The 23,186-nt window shown below is 45.4% G+C and overlaps 1 protein-coding gene across 4 annotated transcripts in view; it reads left to right on the top strand.

Annotated features, from left to right (window-relative positions):
- Nucleotides 1–208: 208 nt before the first annotated feature.
- FHDC1 (FH2 domain containing 1) overlaps nucleotides 209–23,186 on the top strand; it is a 42,561-nt gene continuing 19,583 nt past the window's right edge. Inside the window, exons 1-4 of one of the 4 annotated variants that reach the window (XM_053901185.1) lie at nucleotides 209–338; nucleotides 7,000–7,622; nucleotides 16,947–17,008; nucleotides 17,663–17,765. In XM_053901185.1, the coding sequence (XP_053757160.1) occupies nucleotides 7,137–7,622; nucleotides 16,947–17,008; nucleotides 17,663–17,765 (651 nt within the window). In that variant the 5' untranslated portion in view covers nucleotides 209–338; nucleotides 7,000–7,136. Of the gene's footprint in view, nucleotides 339–570; nucleotides 793–937; nucleotides 1,060–2,135; nucleotides 2,555–6,999; nucleotides 7,623–16,946; nucleotides 17,009–17,662; nucleotides 17,766–23,186 lie in introns of those variants that run through there. The other 3 variants (XM_053901186.1, XM_053901184.1, XM_053901183.1) reach the window with 3 other exon arrangements.

Raw genomic sequence — 23,186 nt, 5'->3', positions numbered from 1 at the left:
AGAGGCTGGCAAGGCTGTGCGGTCTGTTATCTGGGATCACAAAGTCAGAGGTAAGGATGACTTCATCCTCACACAGGGCACCTCCCCACCTGATTTCCGATGGGCCGGGCTTGCCCAGGATCTTTTGACTATGTTTCTCACTGGCTGGAGTCACAAGTTACTTTGAAAAAAAAAAATGCGATTAAACTGTCCCGGGTTTCTTCCTGTGAGGAGTCTTTCCCAGACAGCGTCCGTTCAGGAGATCTGGCTTGCACTGGACTTTTTCTTTGCTTTGCTTAAGTATAGCTGAAAGATTCCTGTTACCATCATCACTGAGAAGATTATATAGATATAAAAAGGTAACAAACCTACAGACTCTACGGAAGAGCTGACCTTTGGGTAGCTCCGGCTCAACCGGGATTCGGTTTTAAGGGCTGCGACAGTTCACCCAAATGCTGTCTTGTGCTCCAGGGAGAAACAAGCACGGGGGCAGAGGGTGGACTGGCGCGAGCGCGCGCGTGTGTGTGTGTGTGTGTGTGTGTGCGCGCGCGCGGAGTGTGTGCGTGCAGGAGAGTGCGTGTGCGCAGTGGGTGCCGGGGAGGTTGCGGCAGAGGCTGCTTTGTGGAAAGCACTTGCGGGCTCAGAAGCGGCTTGGCACCTCCCCTTGCTGGTTACTCGAGGACACCCGACTCTTCTTCACACTCCGTACTTGTCGGTTTCTCGCCGCCCCTACTTCCCTCGGGGGCTTTCGGGTGCGGGGAGCAGCGTGCGGGGTGGCGGCTTCCAGGCCCCCAGGGCCCCGCGTAGGTGAAGGTGAGCACCGCAGCGCCGACGGTGGCGCTCGGAGGGTGGGAGGAGGGAAGGGGCCGAGCAGGAAAGGGCGTGTTGCGCTTTGCGGCTGGCGCTGGGAGCAGCCTGGACTGCGGCATTGTTACCTGAGGCAGCGCCTGAGCCCCGCCCCGCGCCGCCCTGCCCCCTCGCGGTCCGGGGCCGCCCCGGCTGCAGAGACCCGGGAAGACGCGTTGGTGCTGGAGACAGCGGTGGGGAGCGAGGAGCGCGCGCGCGGAGAGCCGGCCGCCGGTGAGTGGGAGCCGGACGGCCGAGGCAGGGGTGACCGCTGCTCGGGGGCATCGGGTCCCAGACACTTCCCGATTCTGTAGGGCCGAGGTGGAGGATCAGCCAGGACCCGGGGCTGCGGCGCCAAGTCTCGGCTGCCTTCGAGCCTCAGTGGGAAGGCTGGGGAGGTTTGCGCTTCCTCCACACCCACCCGAGTGACTTTGGTGCTTGCGCTAGAGGACAGCGATCGGCCTCTTGAGGATAAGACGGGCTGGCCTGGACCCGCGTCTAGAGAACGAGCTAGGTCACGGGTCGCCTCCGGGTTGGACCTGGCTAATTTAGTTTTAGCTGCTAAGACTTTTGGATAAACTGTGCCCCCGCTTGATCCCCGCCCGGTCCTAGAGCGCGCAACCGGCCAGCGGGGAGCCACGACTTGGCCCTCCGGACAGTGGGTGCGGGGTTGGCGAGGACCGCGTCCGGGTGATGCGGACTGAGGACAAGACGGCTCTTGCACTTGCACACTTGTCCTGGCCGTGCGAAGTTCAGGTTACAAATTGCGCCCTGAGCTTTGAAATTTGGGGAGGAAGCGGGTGGGCTGGTGAGTCAGCTCCAGCCGCTGCGGTGCCCCTAGCTCGAGGACCGCGGGCTCTCGGTTTAATCCTCTGACCAAACACCAGGAGTCTCTCCTCTACATTTTTTCCGTCGTCTCTTCCCGGCTCCCATCTGGTGATTTGCAGTGCGGCCGCCAGGGCTTTCTCCCCTGCGCCCAGGACCCGGACCCCGGACGTGGGGGAGGTGTCACCGCGAAGGTTCGAGGACTGGGTGGAGCTCGCGTTTGCGAACCAGGAGACCCCCCCCTGCCCCCGCCGCCGGCTTTGCTTCAAACACTGAAACACCTCCGCTAGTTAGCCTCCCCACCCCTCCCGGCTTTCTGGAGCTTTGTGCAGCTGCCGGGTGGAGGGGCGGGTACCCTGGGATCGGCGCGGGGCCGGGGGGCGGACCCTAAAGCCCGGGCCCTCCAGGCGAGGGGGCGGGGCCGAGAGACACCCCCCCCCCCCCCTCCCCCTTGCACGCCCGGCCAGCTGGCCTCTGGGGCCGCGGGAGCGGCGAGCTGGTGCGGCGGCCCCTCCAGTGGCTTCTGCCCGAAGACCGGCGAACGCTCGGCGCTCCCGGGAGGAGGAGGGTCCAGCCCTTCCCCGGCGTCGGCCCTTTCGGCCCCGCTGGTTCCCACACGGCCGGCACTTGAGTCTCCCTGGAGCGCGCCCTCGCCCCGCCGCAGGGGTCGCCGGCGAGCTTGCGCGGCCGTGTGGGAGTCTATCTCCGCGGCGCACCGGCGCCCGCTCCCCCACCGCGGCTCCTGCAGCGGTCCAGATAAAGACGCCGCCCGGGGCTCGTGCGCGGCCGCGGGACCTCCCTCCCGCGTCCCTCCTGCGGCCGCTGGCGCCTCAACGCGCTACCCAGGGATTCGGCGGACGCGGCGCCCCCGAGCCTTCTGTGCGGCCGAGCCGGGGCCGTTTTGGTGAGTGGCTGGGGCGGGACGCAGGACTCGGGGCTGGGGGCGGAAGGACTCGGTGGACCGCTCGGCGGTGCAGAGACCTGGAAAACTACTGTGTGTCTAGACCTCGCGAAAGAAATCGTGCCCCTGGTGTCCCCCACGCCGAATTTCTTCAGGACCCGGCAGTGTTCAAACATCTGTTTGCACAGAAATTGCCCCTACTGTTCGGCCGTCTGTGACCCCCCTCTACCGACCCATAGTTGTCTTCCTGGAATGAGTGGCGAGCGCTTCCTTCCCTCCCTCTCTCATGAGCATCTTTGGCGCTCGTTTGCTTTTTTTCTTGGTTTTGGGACGTTGAGAGAAATTGAAAAAGCACATTCGAACAACAAGCGTTCTTTCTCTGCTCTCCGGGTGTTGCGCTCAGGGGCATCTGTGAAGTGTTTATGTTGTGCTGCAGATTAAACACGCTGACTGCAAACAGTCTTGGGTTCTTTCGCTGCACGCTGGAGTGCCAAGGTGAAGGGTTGGATGTTGCCAGCTCTGATTTGACTGCGTGGTTGACATTCTGTGTTTAATAATCAAGAAAGGTTTTGAAAGATAGGTGGTCGGGGAGGAGCCTTTCCCAATGAATTAGTGGAGTGAGAGCAAAAATTCCGTATTTTAGAATCGCTCGTACTCTCCCTACCCTTTCTTCTTCCCCAGATTAAATAGGGCTGAGTGTTCGTCTTCTCTCCAAACCTGGCCTACTCTGCCCCGTTTGTCATCAGAAGGGTGTGGGCCAGCCCTTCCTGCTCCCACCTCATCTGTGACACAAGTCAGGAATGAAGGGGAAAGGTTTCCTGGAGGGTTTTCCTTGGCTGGTTTACTTTTGATTATTGTTGACCTAGAAGGTGAATGAGGTGCTGAGCAATAGGGCCCCACTAGCCCTCTTTGAGGAAAACCCTGAGCTCTGAACTGACTTTCAGGAACATGTTTTCCTCCTAAATATGCTGTGAAATGAAATGTACATTTTCTCTCTTCTTCCCTCCCACTCACTCCCTTTAAGAGAACACCAAGAGCAAAGCAATGCTTGCTGTTGGGCCAGAGGGCTTCGTTGAAGACCCTTATGAACATTCACATTCTAAGACGTTTTGCTTTCTGATCAGCTAAAGACATGGTCCCAGAATCCCCCTATTGAAAATTCACATGGTTAAAAGATGCTCCACGGAGCTACCGCCTCCCTTGAGGGTCCATCACTCAGGCACACCCCTGATGGGTCATGATTAGCACTCAGGGGACTTGAAGAGTTATCTTCAGAACCTTACAGTGACAGCCCTACATTTTACTCAGGGCTGGGCATTTGTCAGCCTTAGCAGCTGCCCTCCCTGCTGCTGAGGTCCCCAACCTGTAGGTGACATGTTAAATACAAACCTGTCTCTATCTGCCCTGGAGAGATCGATGGGACACTTGACACTTTCCAGACAGAGCCAAGGCTAATTCCATTGTCCCTGTTGGCAATTGGCAGCTGTGAGAAACAGCAGTGGGTTTAAGGCTCCCGCAATACCTGTGTTCTAGCATATTTGGAGAGCATGTGTTTGCATCTTTACTGTGGACAGTACCCTAGTAAATCAAATGTTCTTTGTGTATCCTCTGTTTTACTGCCTGATGAGACTGTGGAAAGGGTTAGAATGTCTGTCTGTACTCTTTTTCCAATGTCTCTTTGACATTGGAAATCCCAGCCAAAGGGAAAGCCCTATCAAAGCTCTATTGAAGCCGGTAGTAAAAGCATTAGTATCTAAGCTAATCATTGCTGGAGAATTTATTCATTAGAAGCTGTTGGGGGCCTAGGATCCTTATTTGTTACCCTGGGAAAAAATTAGCCAGACAGCATACCAGCAACAGTGTTGTAAATTTTATTTTGTTCTTTTAACTTTTGAAAATAACATTCTTTCTCAAGATGGGGCAGTGGTTAGAATTATGCCAATGCATGACTAACACCCGTCACTTTTTACTTTGATAAGCTTTTATCTGGTACTTCTGTGCAATGTGCAAGACTCAGACAGACTTGCATCCTTCAGAGCTTTAGTGTTAGCAAAGCAGTGCTGGTGCAGGACCAAGTGTATGGTCTTTCTCACTCTTAGTATCTCTGTATTTGCTGTGTGAGGTTTAACGGTATATCTGTATATATACTTATGCAGCACTGAGTGAGTTATTGCTTTCTAGGATGGAGACTTTTTAAGGTGATCACCTATTCTTGAGTAATCTATAATCGAGTCAGCATATCTGCAGTTGGAGGTGAATTGGAGGATTAGCAGCTCTTCAATACATGAGATATTTTATGTACAGAAGTATTTGAAACTATGTAAGGATAAACTGCCAAGATTACCTGTACAGTCTTGAAAAAAGAAGAGTTCAAATGTAACTATAAACTGTAATTGACAATGAGTCATTTGCTTAAGGGGTGCCAACTATGAAAACAGCCTAGTTATGCCCCTAATGATAATTATGAAAACTCCTTTTAAAAGCCAGTTGCATCTCGAGTGAGCTGTAAGTTGGCTTGGGTAAATAATTTCAGTTTTACTTTCTAAAAAATTATCTAGTGATGATGGCTACACAACGCTTTGAAAGTGCTTAATGTCACTGATGTACACTTATAAATGGTTAAAACGGCATTTAAAAAATCCAATTAGTAGCTGGCAGTGCCATCTTTTACCCACATATAGTTTTCAAAAGTTAAGTATTCAAATGTTTAATAAAAACATTTGTTCTTGTAATTTAGAGATGATATATAACCACTGAGTATTGAAAAAGGACAAACCTAGCAACTTAGAAAGCAAAGAATGGGACTACTAAAGGTATTTTTCTAGCAGCCAGGAGTAACTTAGCATTTTATCTATTAAACCCAATACATATTTTGAAGAAAATGTGGGAAAGTAAAGAGAAATCATATGGACATATGATACTGGTTATTGTTAATACTAGCTAACTATGGTACCCAGGCATCTTGGTACATGTAGTAGCTCATTTATTCTTATGCAAACCGATGAAACAGTATATCTTTATATTATAGACGAGGATACTGAGCTGTAGATCAAATAACCTTGGGTTGCTCAGTCAAACAAATAGCAGAACCGAGATCTGAGGGGGAAAAATCTATTCTGAACTCTCCACTCTTATTCCCAAGGCAATGCTGCCTCTTGTACATGGTTCTGTGTAAAGTATCTGAAAATATTTGAATTAGTGCTATCAGACAGATCACTCCTACGTAATCCAGTGTTGTTTGACCAATGTGTGTCTGTAAGTGTGAGCTCTGACAATGATGTTGTAAAAGGATAATTACACTCAGAAGGCCAGTCTAAAAAAGCCTTTCCCTGTGGCCCTTTATGACCTGGAGGAAACGGTCCTTTTTACGTGCCCACATAGTCGGGGTGCTCACTTCATAAGGGTCCCTGCATCTTCAGTGAACCAGTCCTCATCTCTGAAGAAACGTAGTTGTTTTAACCTCTGTTTTCATATCAGGTCCATAACAACTCAATACCAAAAACAAACATTTAAAGGTCAATAAAAACACAAGCTACTAAAATTAGTCAGTGACTGTGGATAAGGGGTAGACATGGCAGGTATGATACAGACAGCATATCCTCATGTGTATATGTCTTCTTTGCTAATAATGTCACAGAAGAAGCAGAAGAGGTTGGCCAGAAGTTCTGATTGTTTCCTAAGAGTGGCTTAATTAGAATCTGAAATGAGAACATTGGAAGCAATGGGAGAGGTCATGTAATGGATCCCAACCTCCTAATTTTACAAATGACAAAACTGAAGTCTAGTGAGGCGAAGTGATTTGTCTAAAATGTAAGCAGTGCCGCTTGATTTAGAGCCACAACCTTTAATCTTTACATTTAGTGGTTTTTTCCTCTATTTGTGGGGAAGCCCCATCACCAAGTGGAACAGGGACTTGGTGGCCCCTGACTCCGGGGGAATGAGTTTGGTCACTATTTTATCATCTCCAGATGCCCTGCCTATTACATGCAAGGCAGAGTATGCCCTTTGACCAAGTGATTGGTAGGGGACATGTCCATACTGGTGAAAGGCAGGATCATACACTAATACCTAATGCTTCAGCCATTTGGGTAATTTCCCTAGGGGTTGGGTATCCATTGCCCAAAGAAAATGAGCCAGTTAGTGAACAAGTAGTTTATTCATAAAGTGACCAGTACTTGCTGAACCTATAGTGAGCAGGTTCCCAATAAATATGTCTTTGATTGATTAACGGAAGGTTTCCAAGTTGATTTGTTGCTTCTGCTTTGGCAGCATTTCCAGGAGGTAAAATTTGTTTGGTTCACATTTAGAAAAGTAGTAGTCTCTTTTAATGCTCTTTTGGATGATTGTAATACCCAGCCACTTGACGAGGACTGGCACTAGGCTCTGGAGGGAAGAGCTGGTATTCACATGTTTTCCTGTACTGATTTAAAGTTGTTTTATCTTTGTAGGTTTGGAAGATGACACACAACACAGTTGCCTTTTTCTCTGGCAGCAGACTAGCGGGTGAAAAAGTATGACACGAGTTTGATGTTTGTGTCTGCTTCCCCAAGGTCAAGAAATTATCTCCTTAGAAGGCAACAGTACTATGCATGTTATGAATTGTGTCTCCTTGGTCAGCGATAAAGAAAATGGGAATGTCGCCTCGGCAGCTGGATTCATGATCGGGCAAACCCCCCCACCCCCACCACCTCCACCCCCTCCACCTCCACCATGTCCATACTCAGGGGAGGGTTTTCTGCCCTCTCCCCCTCCTCCACCCCCTCCTCCACTCCCCGGGGTGCCTCCAGTCCCACCTCCCCCTCCAGGACTACCCCCGGCTTCTCACATGAACGGCTACAGCCACCTGGGTAAGAAAAAGCGGATGAGAAACTTTTTTTGGAAAACCATTCCGGAGGAGCAAGTTCGTGGCAAAACCAACATCTGGACTTTGGCGGCCAGGCAGCAGCATCACTACCAGATCGATACAAAGACCATCGAGGAGCTCTTTGGGCAGCAAGAAGACACCACCAAACCTTCCCTTTCTAGGAGAGGAGGAACTTTAAACTCATCCTTCAGAGACCCTAAGGAAGAGGTAAGAACGGATCCAGGAGGGATGATCCTCCGCATGCTGCATTGTTTTGTGTTTGGAACGCTGTGTACATTTCAGAACTTACTTGCTAAATCACTCGCAAATACGATAATGCAGGCGAATGTGCTCTGGAAATGTAGAAAGGGCCTTATGCGATGAGCTTGAGCTGACTAGCAAAAAAGTGTAAGAAGCATGCATGCCACATCCTCCCAGACATCCCGGTGGAGTATGACCTCACGCCGAGAACATGCTATCTGGGGCCATCGTCCTTTGGCCTCTCAGCACTGCCCTGTCTCCAACACATCTGCTGTGGTTTCCCCTGGTGGGGCAGTTCTGCTCAAGTCCATATTAGTAGTCTCTGTCGGAACAAAAACCGGAGTTCCTGAACTCAGTTAACTACGATTAACAGGAACTTTCTGAGACGAAATGCCTTTTGTTAAATACACCATTAACTACTCTACATCCTTAAGATTTTACCCCTATTACAATAAAAACTATGCCTCTAGTTTTCCTTCCCTAAGTGTTGTGAGTTAGTCTTGAATTAAACTATGGCTCTGAATTCAACTATGGCCACTGTGGAATAGATATTTCCAGAAAGCTCAGTGCATAAAGCTAGTTTTTAGATGGATTTTCTAGGAAGCATATTTCCAGTGAACAATAAATGTCGTACTGAGAATAAAGCTAGCAGGTTATAAGAAGTTCACCGAAAGCACGGCTTCAGAACTATTGATTACCATACATATATATTATAGAAACTGAATTAAAAATTGCATTTGAAAGTATTGTTTAGAAACAAAGTAAATTGAGAAACCTCCTCCACTTGCTAGCAGGAGTCATGAGGAAACCAGAGATTGAAAGGAAAGAATGTTGCCCACCGAAAAGAAAAAGGGGGGGAGGGGCAACAAATGTATTATTTCTATTTGTTTTATTTATTTATTTATTTATTTATTTATTTATTTATTTAATGTTTGTTTACTTTTGAGAGAGAGTGTGAGAAGGGGAGGGACAGAGAAGGAGGGAGACACGGATTCGGAAGCAGGCTCCAGGCCTAGGACCTGAGCTCTCAGCACAAAGCCCGATGTGGGGTTTGAATCCATAAGCTAGCCATGAGATCATGACCCGAGCCGAAGTCGGACGCTTAACTGACTGAGCCCCCCAGGTGCCCCCAAATGTATGGTTTTTAAAATCTGTTCTACAGGAACAGAAGAAATAGGTCAAAGATGGAGTGGATCAGGTAAGAGAGTAGGCAGGGCTCTGGGATGGAGTCGCATCTCTCTGCATGATTGAATTCCTGAGTTGACAGTCTTGACCTCTTTTCTCTGTGTGTCTCAGGAGCGTATGAATTTCTTCTCTCCACGAATTCACTTGGGGGTCCTTGAACTTGGTGGTATGGTCCTCTGTTGAAATAGCCAAGAGTCGATTAATTATAAAATGTGGAAATGCTGGGATTGGAATTAAGTGTGTAAAGTAAATTTGACAGGAAGTCTTCAGGACTGTCCCTAGCGCCCTCCCCTGCTGAGCATAGACTTTCCCTGCTCCTTCCCTTTATGTGAAGCCCTTTTATTTCTTAGCGTATCCTTTCAGTATTGGAAAGAGCAAGAAGTCACTTCCTTAGTACCCTGGCCTTTGCCCCAGCGTCCAGCAGAGACTTCTTATTGTACAGTGGGGCATTTCTCACCATTGTTTCCTAGTTCTCTTTACTGAATGTCAGTGACTGTGAAGGAGAGAGCGGGTGGGCACATGTGGAAGTGGAGCACATGTCTCAGGATACCACCTCTGACAGAAGGGGGTCTAGCTCACCAGGTTCCTGGGAAGGCACCTCCCAGGTTGGAATGGGTGGCATCCTTTATAAATTGGAGACCTTTATTTTGCCAAATGATGGTTTGAGGGGCTTCAAGGAACTTGCAGCTTTATGTCTGCAAACTCAAGAGGGGTTAAGAACCACTTAGGGAGGGAAATAGCAGGGAGTATGGCATCTTTTCTGAACTACAGCAGGAGCAGAAATGTCAATCTCTAGGCCGCATCTGAAATTCAGGAATAAAAAGGCTTTCCCCTCATCCCCCTCCACCCCCTCACCCTAGATGCATTTTTACTTTTTTTTTTTTTTTTGCTTTCACTTAAAAAATAACTAAAATTAAATAATAATGATTATTGTTAAAATTATTTTTTTTTCAACGTTTTTTATTTATTTTTGGGACAGAGAGAGACAGAGCATGAACGGAGGAGGGGCAGTGAGAGAGGGAGACACAGAATCGGAAACAGGCTCCAGGCTCCGAGCCATCAGCCCAGAGCCCGACGCGGGGCTCGAACTCACGGACCGCGAGATCGTGACCTGGCTGAAGTCGGACGCTCAACCGACTGCGCCACCCAGGCGCCCCTGTTAAAATTATTTTTAATTGTGATAAAATACATATTACATTTACCATCTTAACCATTTAAAAATTTTTTTTAGTGTTTTATTTTTGAGAGAGAGAGAGAGAGTACAAGCAGGGGAGGGGCAGAGAGAGAGGCAGACACAGAATCCGAAGCAGGCTCCAGGCTCTGAGCTGTCAGCACAGAGCCCGACGCGGGTCTTGAACCCATGAACCATGAGATGATGACCTGAGCTGAAGTCGGACGCTTAACCGACTGAGCCACCCAGGCGCCCCCATCTTAACCGTTTTTAAATGGAATCATGTGGTATTTGTCTTTTGGTAACAGTTTATTTTGCATAATGTCCTTAAGGCTCCTCCATGTTCCAGCATGTGTCAGAATTTTAAGGCTGAATGATATTCCATTGTACGTAGATACCACGTTTTGATGGATCTGGTCATCCATCGATGGCTATTTGGGTTGCTCCACCTTTTGGCTCTTGTGAATGTGCTGCTATGAACATGGGTGTGCAAGTATTTTCACTTTTAATACTTGTAGGTCCTAAGCTGAGAGTCGCTAGAAAGAAAAATTAAGTCACCATGACTGTGTAGTCATAAGATAATATAACTCTCCAACTCTTTAGTACTCAGATAGGATAAGTAGTTAGGTAGAGGGATTTAAGTGTATTAGGTAATACTGTCATACAACAGAGGGTTATCCAGAATTATTTTCAATTTTTCATGCTATCTCCAACATGGCTAGAAGTATATATACTTTTTAAAATTTTCAGTAAAAGACTACAGTACATGCTATTTTCTTCCCCCATTAGATTTTCTTCTAAAGAAATTACAACTCAGCAGTTATAGTTTCCACAAGGCCCGATAATAAATCTTCCAATTTACTTGGTAGTAAGTGGAGCCCAGGGTTAAACGTAATAGTTGTCACCACCTGTCTGTGTGGAATGGACAATACCCTGAACAGCAGGCTTGGCAGAGGGACCCATCCTGAGCCTGGAAACATGGCATCCCAACCTGCCACTACACAGGCCATAATTCTGGAGGTTCAGACATGCCAGAGATCAGATAATGTCCCCTTGAAATATGTGAAATAACCTCCTACAGAAGTGGCCTGCCATTATGTGGTTGACTGCTACTTCAAAGGGCGCATAAAGCATTACAAATAAGTTCCATTATACTCCAAAGAAAGAAGTTGCTAGAAGATAAGGAAGAGCTGGGTTCAGGAATGGCCGGATTTAGGAAGAACAACACTCAAAATAGTAAATGAAAACATTTAGTACGTGGAGGAGGAGGTTATGAAATATTGCTATCCTTGTATCTCTGTTACCTATAAATTAACTTCAGGAAGCTACAAATGTTAGAGTAATAATTAAAGTATAATAAAGTAATTAGAAATAACAAAAATATATTACTGGAGATAATAATAACAAGAGTCAGCTCAAGCTCCACCTTCTTTTTGGAGTTCACTGACCTCTTCCCTGAGGTGTTCCCTGTCCATCTGTTACTGTGGCTCCCCAGCCCCCTCAGAGTCTCACTCACACTGGTTAGTTGGGTCTGTACCTGCCTCCCTCTAGAATATGAAATGCTCTTGAGGGAAGGGACCGTCTTGGCCAAGTGGTATCTTCCAAAGGAAACTAAAGGTAACTGAGCTGGCAGAACTGAACCAAGGATGCAAAGGGAGTATTTGCCCATATGATACATCAGAATTGGGACTGACAAAGAAAACACAAGATGAATGAAGCCCGAGGATGTAATACAGTGACTACAGTTGATAACATTGTGTTGTATAACTGAAATTTGCTAAGAGAGTGGAACTTAAATGCCTTTCTCCAAAGAAGAGAAAAAAGAGATAAATATGGGAGGTGATAGATGGGGGAGTCCTTCTACCATGTTTACATATATCATTATAAGCATGATGCACGCTTTAAATATCTTACAATTTTATTTGTCAAGTATACGTCAATAAAGTGAAATAAAAAAAAGAAAAGAAGATACAAATGTTGGAACACAATATGATGTCTGTAGTAATATTTACATTAAAAAAAATTTTTTTATGTTTATTTTTAAGAGAGAGAGAGGGAGGGAGGGAGGGAGAGACAGACAGAGAAAGAGGGAGACACAGAATCCGAAGCATGCTCCAGGCTCTGAGCTGTCAGCACAGAGCCCGATGCGGGGCTTGAACTCATGAACCGTAGATCATGACTTTAGCTGAAGTCGGACGCTTAACCTGACCGATTCACCCAGGTGCCCCTGAATTAATCTTTACACTTAACATTAATTAATAATACTATGTAAGAAATAACTGAAATCACTTACTAGAAAAAGAGAAAGAGGAAGAGAGGATGGAAGGAAGATTGCTTTTTCTAAGTTTCTGAGAAGAAATATCTTATTCTCTCACACTCATTCAGGTTATCAGTTATTTCTCAATTTTTGTTATGATCCCAGTAAGTTCTAGAATTCTGGGACATGCTCAATCCAGAACTACAGAACTAGATGAGTATTTGAAATACATTTGAAAGAAGAAAAAAAAAAAAACCTAGGTTTTTATATTTTTCCCCAAACCTGGGCTAGAAAAGTACACATAAAAAACCTCAGAAACCAAAAGCTACATCTGTAGAAGATACAGGAAGATTTTTAAAATTTTGCTTTTCAGAATTTGACATGGCATTGAAATAAACACCATTTAGTGGTACTTAAAGTAGTCAAGGAAGCCCTCTTGGACATATTGAAACAAAAGTGGCTTAAAAATTTCTTCTTCCACCTTGAAGATATTATGTTAAGTGAAATAAACCATTCACAAAAGAACAAATGCTGTATGATTCTATTTAATGTAAAGTACCCAGAATGGTCCAATTTATAGAGACAGCAAGTAGAAGGGTGGTTGCCAGAGGCTGAAGGAAGGAGGAAATGGGGAGTTAGGATTTAATGGGTACAGAGTTGCAATTTTGCAAGATGGGAAGAGTTCTGTGGATGTGGTGGTGATGGGTGCACAACAGTGTGAAGGCAGTTGATGATACTGACCGTTTAAAAATGGTTAAGATGGGGGCCTCCAGGCTGGTTCATTCAGTAGAGCCTGCAACTCTTAATCTCGGGGTTGTGAGTTTGAGCCCCATGTTGGGTGTAGAGATTACTTGGAAAAAAAAATGGTTAAGATGGTAAATGTTACGTGTATTTTACCACAACTAAAAACGAAAAGCTATTTCTTCTCTTTAAAGAACAGGGGAGGCAGATTTTGTAGTAGTTGGTAGTAGATAAAAGTACAAGAATTGTAGAGGGGTGGGGGGCGCCTTGATTAAGCATCCTGACACTTGATTTGGCCTCAGGTCATGATCTCATGGTTCGTGAGTTCGAGCCCCATGTTGGGCTCTGCGCGGATAGCACTGAGCCTGCTTGGGATTCTCTTTGTCTCCGTCTGTCTTTGCCCCTCCCCTGTGCATGGGATCTCTCTCTCTCTCTCTCTCTCTCTGTCTCCCTCCCTCCCTGCCTCTAAATAAACAAAAAAAATAATTGTGGGAGGAGGTAGGAGCACTTATCTGGAGGTTTGCAGGAGAGGAGCGGTACAGCCAATCACACCCTTTACTGAGTGCTGCATGCAGTCTCAGTGCCTCAGGGTGGTGGAGCCCCCCGGGCCACCCTGGCAGTCTGTGGGGAGCCTGTTCCCCTAGCAGGGCCACTTCACATCCTGGTGGGAAGTCCTCGGGGTGGCACGCACGAGGTGAGCCCCTTGTTCACCAGGGCTGGCTTAACTCTTGAGTGCGCCTTTCATGGGAAAGCCCCTGAGCTCTACAGTACGCTGGCTGCACCTGCTAAGACAGGCCCTGACTTCTGTCCAGGTCCTGCGTCCGTGTCCTGCAGTGTTCAGAAAAGTAGATTACCTTCAACTGGAACTGGTAGGCAGGGAGGGAATCCTTGTTCCTGAGGCTGTCTGTCTCAGCCTGTGCAGCCAGCAAGTCCACTGCTCTGGATGCTTCCAAAACACCACCCGGTCCCACACGCATGGGGTTCCTGAATTGCCCAGCTCTGAGGCGGCAAGCCTTTGGGAAGTAAGATAAGCTAATTTACAGGTGAAATGATAATCTGCTTTAAAGCACTTTAAAGCACTTTAACAGACACTTTTATAACACTCCTTTAGAAGGATCGGATATGATAACCTGTGAGAGAGAGCCAGATTGTGCACTAGGCAAATCTGAGGATGCCAGGAGAGAATGGGACTGTCCCTGGAAGGCAGCCAGTTGTCTCATTTTCCTGTCGTTTTCCCTGGAAGGTGCTCTGTGATGGCCAGCCCGGGTTTTTCTTAGGACTGTTGCTGAATTGTCTTAAGTTAGCGACCAGTTTCAGAAGGTTTGCTTCAAGAGGTGGAGACAGTCGCTGCCCCAGGCTGTGGCTGCTCTGTGTCAAGTATGACAGCAGCTCCTGGAGGCTGTGTCAGCTGTGAGAACACGATTTCTCTCCATCATCCCACACAGACAGCTCTGGAGTCTCCAGGGAACCTGGCCAGGCCCTGTGGATGGCTTTCTATAGATCTGCCCCCATTCCTGGAGGAACATCCCAATGTGGATACCCGCCCGAGGCGGTGGGGGAACATTGCCACTTCTCTAATATTCCTGTATCCTCAGCAGTGTTAAAACTCACAGGAACTAGAGAGAAAAGGAACCAGAGAGACCCAGGCTAGCATTTCAGTTCTCGTGTTGCTTTGGGGAAAGTATAAAAAATGACATCTCTGAGGCTCGGTTTCCTTATTTGTCAGATAGGAACAATAAGAGTAATTTCTCTGTCACTTCCAGCAGCAGTAGCTGTGAATCCGTCAAGGGCACAGAGCATCAGAAGGTTAAGGGTGGAGATTGGAGTTGGGGGCAAGAAGTGTGTGCTGAGGAAGTTCTTTGGAAATGTCTGTCACTGTATCAGTATACATGTTCTTACTTGTGGCTTTTTAATTTATGAATTATAATAAGACATAGTTTTCTGTCTTACTGAATTTAGATTCCTCTGTCTGGTGTGGGCTTTCCTCATTAAAGGGTGTTAAGGTTGACAGGTTTTATTCTCTCCCTCTCTTCCCCCCTCTTCTCCCCTACCTTCACACTCAACTTGAACTATAGTCCTTGGGTAGGAGTCCAATAAGGAGCCTGTCCTGATTGCTTGGGAGTTTATTTTATGGCTGGCAGGTGATTGCGTGAACATAAAGTAAACCCCTAGGATAGTAAATAATGTGATTGTTTAAGATTAGTCTTCAAAAGGAGGCAGCCATACTCTTGTAAAAATTTAACCTTATAGTCAGGAAGTGCCATTAAATTGGGTTAACAGTTCTTGCTGCTGCTTATAAACTTAGAAGCAGGCCCAGAGACCAGGAATTTAATCTGAAACCTGATTCTCTTTTGTTCACAATGAATCACATACATTTGGAAAGGAAGAGAATTATAACAACATTCCTGTTTTAGCTAGTCTCCCTTTAGCAAAAACCAGATGAAAAAAATTGCAGCAGTTTTAAGGCTATCTTGCCTCCACGCCTCTTGTATATTTGCTGCCAGAGAAAGAAAAACTTCTGTTTATAATAATAACAACATCCACCCCACTGTCCAAAAAAGGTTCTGTCTAATTTCTAGTCTGATAAAACCCTGCCCAATTATTGATTTTGGACAGCTAAAACCTATTGCAGCCAAAATCTGGGTTTTGACAGTACATTAGAATAGCACCGTATTTCATTAACTCAAAGACGCCATACATTGTAAGATACCTCCTGATTTCAGAGATGTTAACATGGATCTTAGACTTGGTGAAAGACAGCACAAGAATTTTCCTTTATAAATTTTGAGTAAATAAAATTTAGAAGACTTTCTTACCTCCTCCTGAAAGGGCTATTGGACATATATATTCTTTTTCAATGAAAAGAAATTTTTCTTTTTGAAAAAAAATTAATTTTATTACATTTCTGAAAATAACAGTATTGGTCCTTCTATATCCCTAAATCAGGGTTGGGACTCTGCAATATCTTCAGTTATTTTTTACTTTCTTAGTTTAAATTTCATATGATCTTGCTATGCTAAGACACCTGTTTTTCAAATTTGGGCTTTTATTATTTTTTTCTCTTTCTTTCTTTTTTTTTAAATATAATTTATTGTCAAGTTAGCTAACATACAATGCATACAGTGTGCTCTTGTCAAATTTGGGCTTTTAAATGCAGGCTGTTAGTTATTCTAAGAGGAAATTGCTAAATTAAAAAAATTTTAATATACATTATTCATTAAAAGTCACGTAAGAGGGGCACCTGGGTGGTTTAGTCGATTGAGCATCTGAATTCAGCTCAGATCATGATATCACTGCTTGTGGGTTCGAGCCCCATGTTGGGCTCTGGGCTGACAGCTCGGAGCCTGGAGCCTGCTTCATATTCTGTATCTCCCTTTCTCTCTCCCCATCCCCCACTCTCTCTCTCTCTCTCTCTGTCTCTCTCTCTCTCAAAAATAAGTAAACATTTTAAAACTTTTAAAAAAGTTATATAAGATTAAAATAGATATGTACGGGGCGCCTGGGGTGGCTCAGTTGGTTGGGCGACCAACTTCAGCTCAGGTCACGATCTCATGGTCTTTGGGTTGGAGCCCCATGTCAGGCTCTGTGCTGACAGCTCAGAGCCTGGAGCCTGCTTCAGATTCTGTGTCTTCCTCTCTCTCTTCTCCCCACCTTGTGTTCTATCAAAAATAAACAAACATTAAAAAAATTAAAAATAAAATAGGTATGTATAGTTATTATAGTCAAGGAAATATATCATTGCAGAAAATTTGGAGAGATGATAATATTTTAATGTTTGCAAAGCTGCATTAGGTATATCGATTAATCACCAGATTTACATATTGGAAGTTATTCTTTTATAAATTAGTGTCGTATTTTGATAGGTTTTAATTCTCTCCTTTCCTCCAACTCTTTTTATTTGTACTTTACTAGTCTTACGTGTGTCTATTTTTTTCAGATTACTATCTTGGATGCAAAACGGAGCATGAACATTGGGATATTTCTTAAGCAATTTAAGAAGTAAGGTTTTTGCACATATTTGCAACTTTAGTCTCATCCACACTGTCAGCATCAATCTGGGTGTGGCTGAGCTGAAATTCAGCTTCTAATAAAAGCAAAAGTCATTCCTCATACTTGTATATCCTTGTTAGATACATGGTGTGATGAGTACCCAAGTGTCTGTCATTCTCTGCTGTTTTCCTGCATGAAAACAGAACCTAGTGGCTTGAAGTACAGGGAGAGTTGCCTAGGGGTGTCTGTTCAAGCCTGTCATGTCAGGGAATTTATAAATTCTTCTGTAGTGTTGCCCCTCGAGTGGAAGTTGGACTGGTGAGTCAACAGTGGTTAAATGCCAGTGTTCTAAAGTGGAAAGGAAAGGCTCGCCAGGTTTCCATGTGACCAAAGGGGATTGCTTTTCTTCACCCAGAGAAGACCCCCAGTGGTTGTTGCCTTTCTGGGATGCCCAAGGATGGGCTTCTGGGTGAAGAGCGTGTCAACATCCCTGCTTTCCCTGGCAGTGGGGCTCTTGTGATCACTGACACAGCATGTCCCTCAGACTGGGAAGAAGGCGGGATGGCAGGAGGGTGGAGGTGATTTGTTTTAATTTCCACTGGCTTGTGTTTCTTTGGCACTTCAGCAAATGTGAAATGGAATCTGATTAATTGTCTTTTCAAGGTCTCCTCAGTCCATCGTAGAAGATATTCATCAAGGAAAGAGTGAACATTATGGATCAGAGACCCTGCGAGAATTTCTTAAGCTTTTGCCAGAGTCAGAGGAGGTAAGGAATTTGGCACATGAATTTTAGATGTTAGGAGTGATGATAAAACCTTAACATTTTTCAGAGTGTCAAAACTCACATGGGAAGGGGACTCTGCTACTCGGAGCCAGAGTTTTCTCACCTAAAAGTAAAAAGTCACCTAAGAGAGGGAGTGTAAGTTGTGGAGTTAGGGAATCTAGGTTTAAACTGGAGCTGTACCCTTGCAAGTTTCCTAACTCCAGTGAACTCAGTTTCCACACCTATGCAGAGAGGATGATGGTGCTTGCCTCGCTGGATTGTCACGATGCTGAAAGCCTAGCTATGCGCTGGATGTGGTACTCGGCATGTGGGACCTGAGTATGAACTTTGGTTTCCTTTTCCATCTTCCAGTGATGGTTTTTGCCTAGGCTGTACCCAGGTTATTTTATAAATACATACACTTTTTAAACAAAAAAGTAAAACGAAACCGCTTTGGGATGGATATGCTCTAAAATTTTGGAGAGGTAGGTAAACTGTTAATAAATGTCTAATTGACTAAAAAGTGAAAATTGCTGTGATAGCAATATAGTACTACAATATAAAGTTATTGATCTTTTTTTTGGACTGAATTAACTGTTGAATGGTTAGGAGCTTGATAGAAAAAAACAGTTTATAACATTGTCATGGTGCCGATTATTTTTGAAGAAGGGGACCCTGAAAAACTTCAGTAAGAAATTACATGAATACATATGCTTGTAAACATTTGAATAATACAGAATCTTAAAGTAAAAAGTGTAAGTTATCCTTTCTACACATACCACTGCTTCCTCCTCCCGCATCCCTCTCTTCTTCCCAGACATAATTTATGGAATTCGACTTTAGTGCCATTGATAACAAGAGAAGTATATATCTGTAATTTTTCTTTTATATCGATCAATGATAAACTCACAATGCCAACTTGAGGGTCTTACGAGGTAACTGGATATTCTAGGTGTATTTGGTAACCTGAACCTCTCTTTCTATGTCAGGTTTTCTGTTTGCAAATTAAGTGTAATTTATCTAAGCTAAGATTAATTAACAGCATTTATTAATGTTAGTGGAGGGTCTTAAAGTCCTGAAGGGAAGGTACATTAAATCATAATTTACCCTGGGTCTTATATGCTAAACAGTCCTTAGTCTTTTTCTTTTTCTTTTTCTCTTTTTTTAATGTAAAGAATGAGAGTCCCAAAAACCTTTAATGAGGATGGATAGGATTTAATTGATTTGAATTTTAAAAGGATTGAGTTGTTCTCAAAATCTTACTCCTGCTTGGGCTTTTTTCGTGCCTCCTCCTTAGGGCTGTTCTGGTTCCCACTCCTAACTGACCTCATCGTTTATTTAAGTGAGGATCAGATTTGATAGTACATGTGAATATGCTCTAAAAAACTCTGAGTTTCTAACTAAATGGAGGTTAGGCATGGGGGAGACTGCCAGCTTTGTGCCATGAAGAGCTGGCAGATTAAGTACAGTTTTCTTAATGTCTTCATTTCTAATTTTAAATTCAGAGGTGATTAGAGAATGCAAAGGCTGTGGAAGACTCTGGGATTTTTCAGAGAAGCAGCTTAGCTGTCAAACCTCTCGTGTTTAAAAGAACCCTGCTTTTTGAGTTGTGTGTGGGATATAATTCAAATGTGTGGTGGGGGGGATGTTAAGGGCAAGATGACGAAAACCCACCCAGGCACTGCCCTGAGTCCTGAGGCTTTCACTCACCCCCAGACAATTAGCTGACCCCGGAGACAGTGTCCTGCTGGGATGAAACACCTCCCTGGGATCCCGACAGGCGTCCCAGCCACTGAGCCAGGCTGCAGCTGCTGCTCCCTCCTCTGCAGGGTCATCCTCAGTCTGAATATCCGACAAGCTTGGTCACACTCCTTCTTGTTTACATTACTGACTCTTGGCTTCAGTTCACCACACCCTCCACACTCAACTGGGAGCTTCCTTCAGCAGGAACACCCTGACAGTCCCCCAGGCATCTTGGCGCCCCTCCCTGACCCACTCTGGGGCTCTGCACTGGCCTGGCCAGGGGAGTCTTAGGGAAAGCCGAAGCCACCTCATGACCAGTGCCCCCTGCAAGGCCTTGTTGTGAGTGCTGCATGGCCTCTGGCACCACCCGGACCAGGGCCGACCCCAGAGTCTTGGTGGAGGGTGGAGGATGGGGATGAGGCCAGGAGGGAGTCAGTGCCAAGTGAGAGAGGTTTAGGAATGTGGCAGAAATATGTTAATAAATGCACAAGTGTCTGCGTAACTGCATGTTGCTAAGTCTGTGGTGTAACGTTCTGTGCTCGTTTTTTGCACAAGAAGGGACTAAACATTTATTGAGTGTCCCCATGTTCCAGGCACTGGGCAGGGCAAAATCCAGTCGAGCGAGATAATGTGCTCAAGTGCGTCCATAGCCCAGTGCCTGGCACATAGAAAGTCACTAAACCATAGCTGGGATTATTTAGTGTGTCTCTTTCATTTAATTCTCCTAGCAACATTGTAAGATACTCCTCATTTTACAGAGGGGAAACTGAGGCTCACACAAGTTAGCCAGAGCCCATCTAGTGGCACATAGTTGATAAGCCGTTGAGGAAGGTGGATTTGCGCGTGATTTGAGCCCACAACAGTTCCTTCTGCTGCGCTCCACTGCCTCCCTTTGAGGAAGGAAGGGCAAAGGTTCTCAAGACCCCGCCTTGCACCGCACTGGCTTCCCAGCCTTTTCATCGCCCCTACTTTCACAGAGGACCAGTGTGAGTGTCACTTGAATGATACCGTAATCTTATCAGCATGTTGAAAATACGAGCGGAAACAGCCCTTTTCTGTCCCGCATTCTCAGCTGACAAGCCAGCAGAAGGTTAATTTGTTTTCAGGATCTCTCTGCCCTTCACCACAAATCTTTTATCTGGCGTTGTTTGTTCATCTCGCCTTAAACTCTTAGTTGAAACTTGCAGAGGAAGAGGGTAGACCCAGAAATAAAAGCAGTGGGAGTGGGTTCTTTGTCCTGAAAAGTATTCCTGTGCCCAGAGAGGGGACAGGGAAGAGGCTTGTGTAGGAGCCGGGAGGACGGTGGAAGGGAGCCCTGACCCAGCCTGCGAGCCCTTCCCTGTGTTGGGGCTGGTGCCCCGTCCCTGCATCACTGTCAAGGATAAAGGGCGGGAAGGTGGTAGAGATTTTCTGTTCTCTCTGGCATCAGGTTGGTTGCATCCTTTGACATTTTCATCACTTCATCCCTACCTTCTTTGCTGACTCTGCCCCTGGGAGGGGAATGACAGGGGGGAAGCCCCAAGGTCTTCTGTTGGGTGAGTTTGTTGGTGGGAAATCTTGCTATTTCAAGGCCATGTGAGTGGAATTAGATGGGATGAAGGAGGTCTGCCCTTTGGAATGTGTGAGTCTTAAGGAGCATGCTGTTTGCTATTAGGACAGAAACCGGGCACAGCCAGGTCATAATGAGAGTCACTTGGCTCAGCCAACAAAATTATGCCTAACAATGTTTGATAAATGCTGTTTGATGATGACGAGAATGCACAATAATTATAGGGTTTGTTCACCTCTCTTTTACCTCCCTACCACTGCGAAGGTACGATAATCCCTCTTAATGAACATAAGGCTCATTTTGAAATGGAACTAAGAACTGTATACATGGCACTTAAATTCAGGACTATCTTTCCATCACCATTCTCTTGAAATCCATAAACATTTTTTTAGCTCTTTATACAAGTGAAGGAGATTAATCATTGTTCAGTTAGAGTTGAGCACATGTTTAATAGAAATATCTACCAAGTTGATTTAGCATGACCTATTCCTATGTTTTAGACAGAAAATTGTGCTGTTTTCAGAAGCTTTGCACATGCTGCATAGATGGTCTTACAAAAGGTACAACCTCAATCTGCCCCTGCCCATATATAGTGAACTACCAAACTCTAGTTCACAAGGGATCAGGATTCATCCTGTGGCTTTCTCGGTTCAGCCAGGCACTGGTTTGGGTTTAGCTAAACCAGAAATTCCGTCTGCCCTTAAACTGAGTATGGCTAAAAATGGTAAATTCACTTTGGGGCCCTAAAGGTAGGGGAAATAATGCAGTTTGATAAATGGCTATTTTCTGCCTGTTGGGGAAAAAAAACCCAAAACCAAAAACACCACAGTCTTAACCACCAGTGAGTCTGCACTATTACGTTTTGAATTTTCAGGTAGTTGATGTAGCTACTTCAGCTTGTGGATCTTTGCAGATTTTCCCTCCCCTGTGTTTTGGAACTGTCGTTTCCTATTTTCCAAGAGACAGAGACATCATGTTATTTTTATGGGACCCCCCCATAACCCAGGGGATGGAAGAGAGTAGTAAGCTTTATAAAGAGTCCTGAGAGATGGTAGGTGCTTATTGGCAACAGTTAGCTGCAGAGATAGGCCGTCTACCTAAAAGTAGTCCCAAGGTTCTACTTACCGTAAAGTATTTTTGTTGGAAGATGCTATACTACTACAGGGGACGTAAAAGAGTTTCTTCCACTGGGTGGGTCCCGTTTTCTATGTGAGGAAGGCATTGACTGGCTCTGATGCAGTTTGAGAACTCTCTCTTTGCTTCCATCCCCACCTGCTAGCTGTTTGGCTATGTTCCCATGTCAGAACTCTTTTGTTTTTCTTTGCTATGGTTGAAGGAATAACTTTTAGTTGAGTTTAATGTTTTACAAGAGTAATGCATGTTCATTGTAGACGTGAGAAAATAAAAATGAGCAGCAGAAGAAAACAATAGTCGCCTTAATCCTATCACCCATGTAAGTGGCCCTTTTTAGTCTTTTGCCTGTGTATAAGGTGTGTACATGGAGGGTGGGGGGGGCATAATGGACGCTTTTTAAAAAATTTATAGAAATGGGATCTGACTGTATATATTGTTTTATTACTTGATTTTTTTCATAGGGGGAAGTTTTGACCTTGACCTCAGCTGCTTAAGCCATTTTCCTTTTTACCTTCCTTCTGGAGAGCCAGAGTGTAGTGGCCTCAGCACACAGTATCCCCTTCCTATAAAGTTACTCTTGTGGAGGGGGACTTGGGCCACAGCAAGGTCGGTTAGCACTTACCCAGTCAGAATATTTTATATCCAGAATACCCAAAATATTAAGATTTTTTCATTAAGAACTTAGAGGACCAGGGGCGCCTGGGTGGCTCAGTCGGTTAAGCGTCCGACTTCAGCTCAGGTCACGATCTCGCGGTCCGCGAGTTCAAGCCCCGCGTCGGGCTCTGGGCTGATGGCTCAGAGCCTGGAGCTTGCTTCCGATTCTTTGTCTCCCTCTCTCTCTGCCCCTCCCCCGTTCATGCTGTGTCTCTCTCTGTCTCAAAAATAAATAAACGTTAAAAAAAAAATTTTAAAAACAAACAAAAAAAGAACTTAGAGGACCATGTTATAATGGTAACCCAGTCTTTTCTGTCTTCTCCCAGTGATCTCCCTTCCAGATT

This window comes from Panthera pardus, unplaced genomic scaffold, assembly GCF_024362965.1.
Source record: "Panthera pardus isolate Hobbes unplaced genomic scaffold, ASM2436296v1 HiC_scaffold_13, whole genome shotgun sequence".
NCBI classification, from domain to species: Eukaryota; Metazoa; Chordata; class Mammalia; order Carnivora; family Felidae; genus Panthera; species Panthera pardus.
This window is presented reverse-complemented; position numbering and strand designations above follow the sequence as displayed.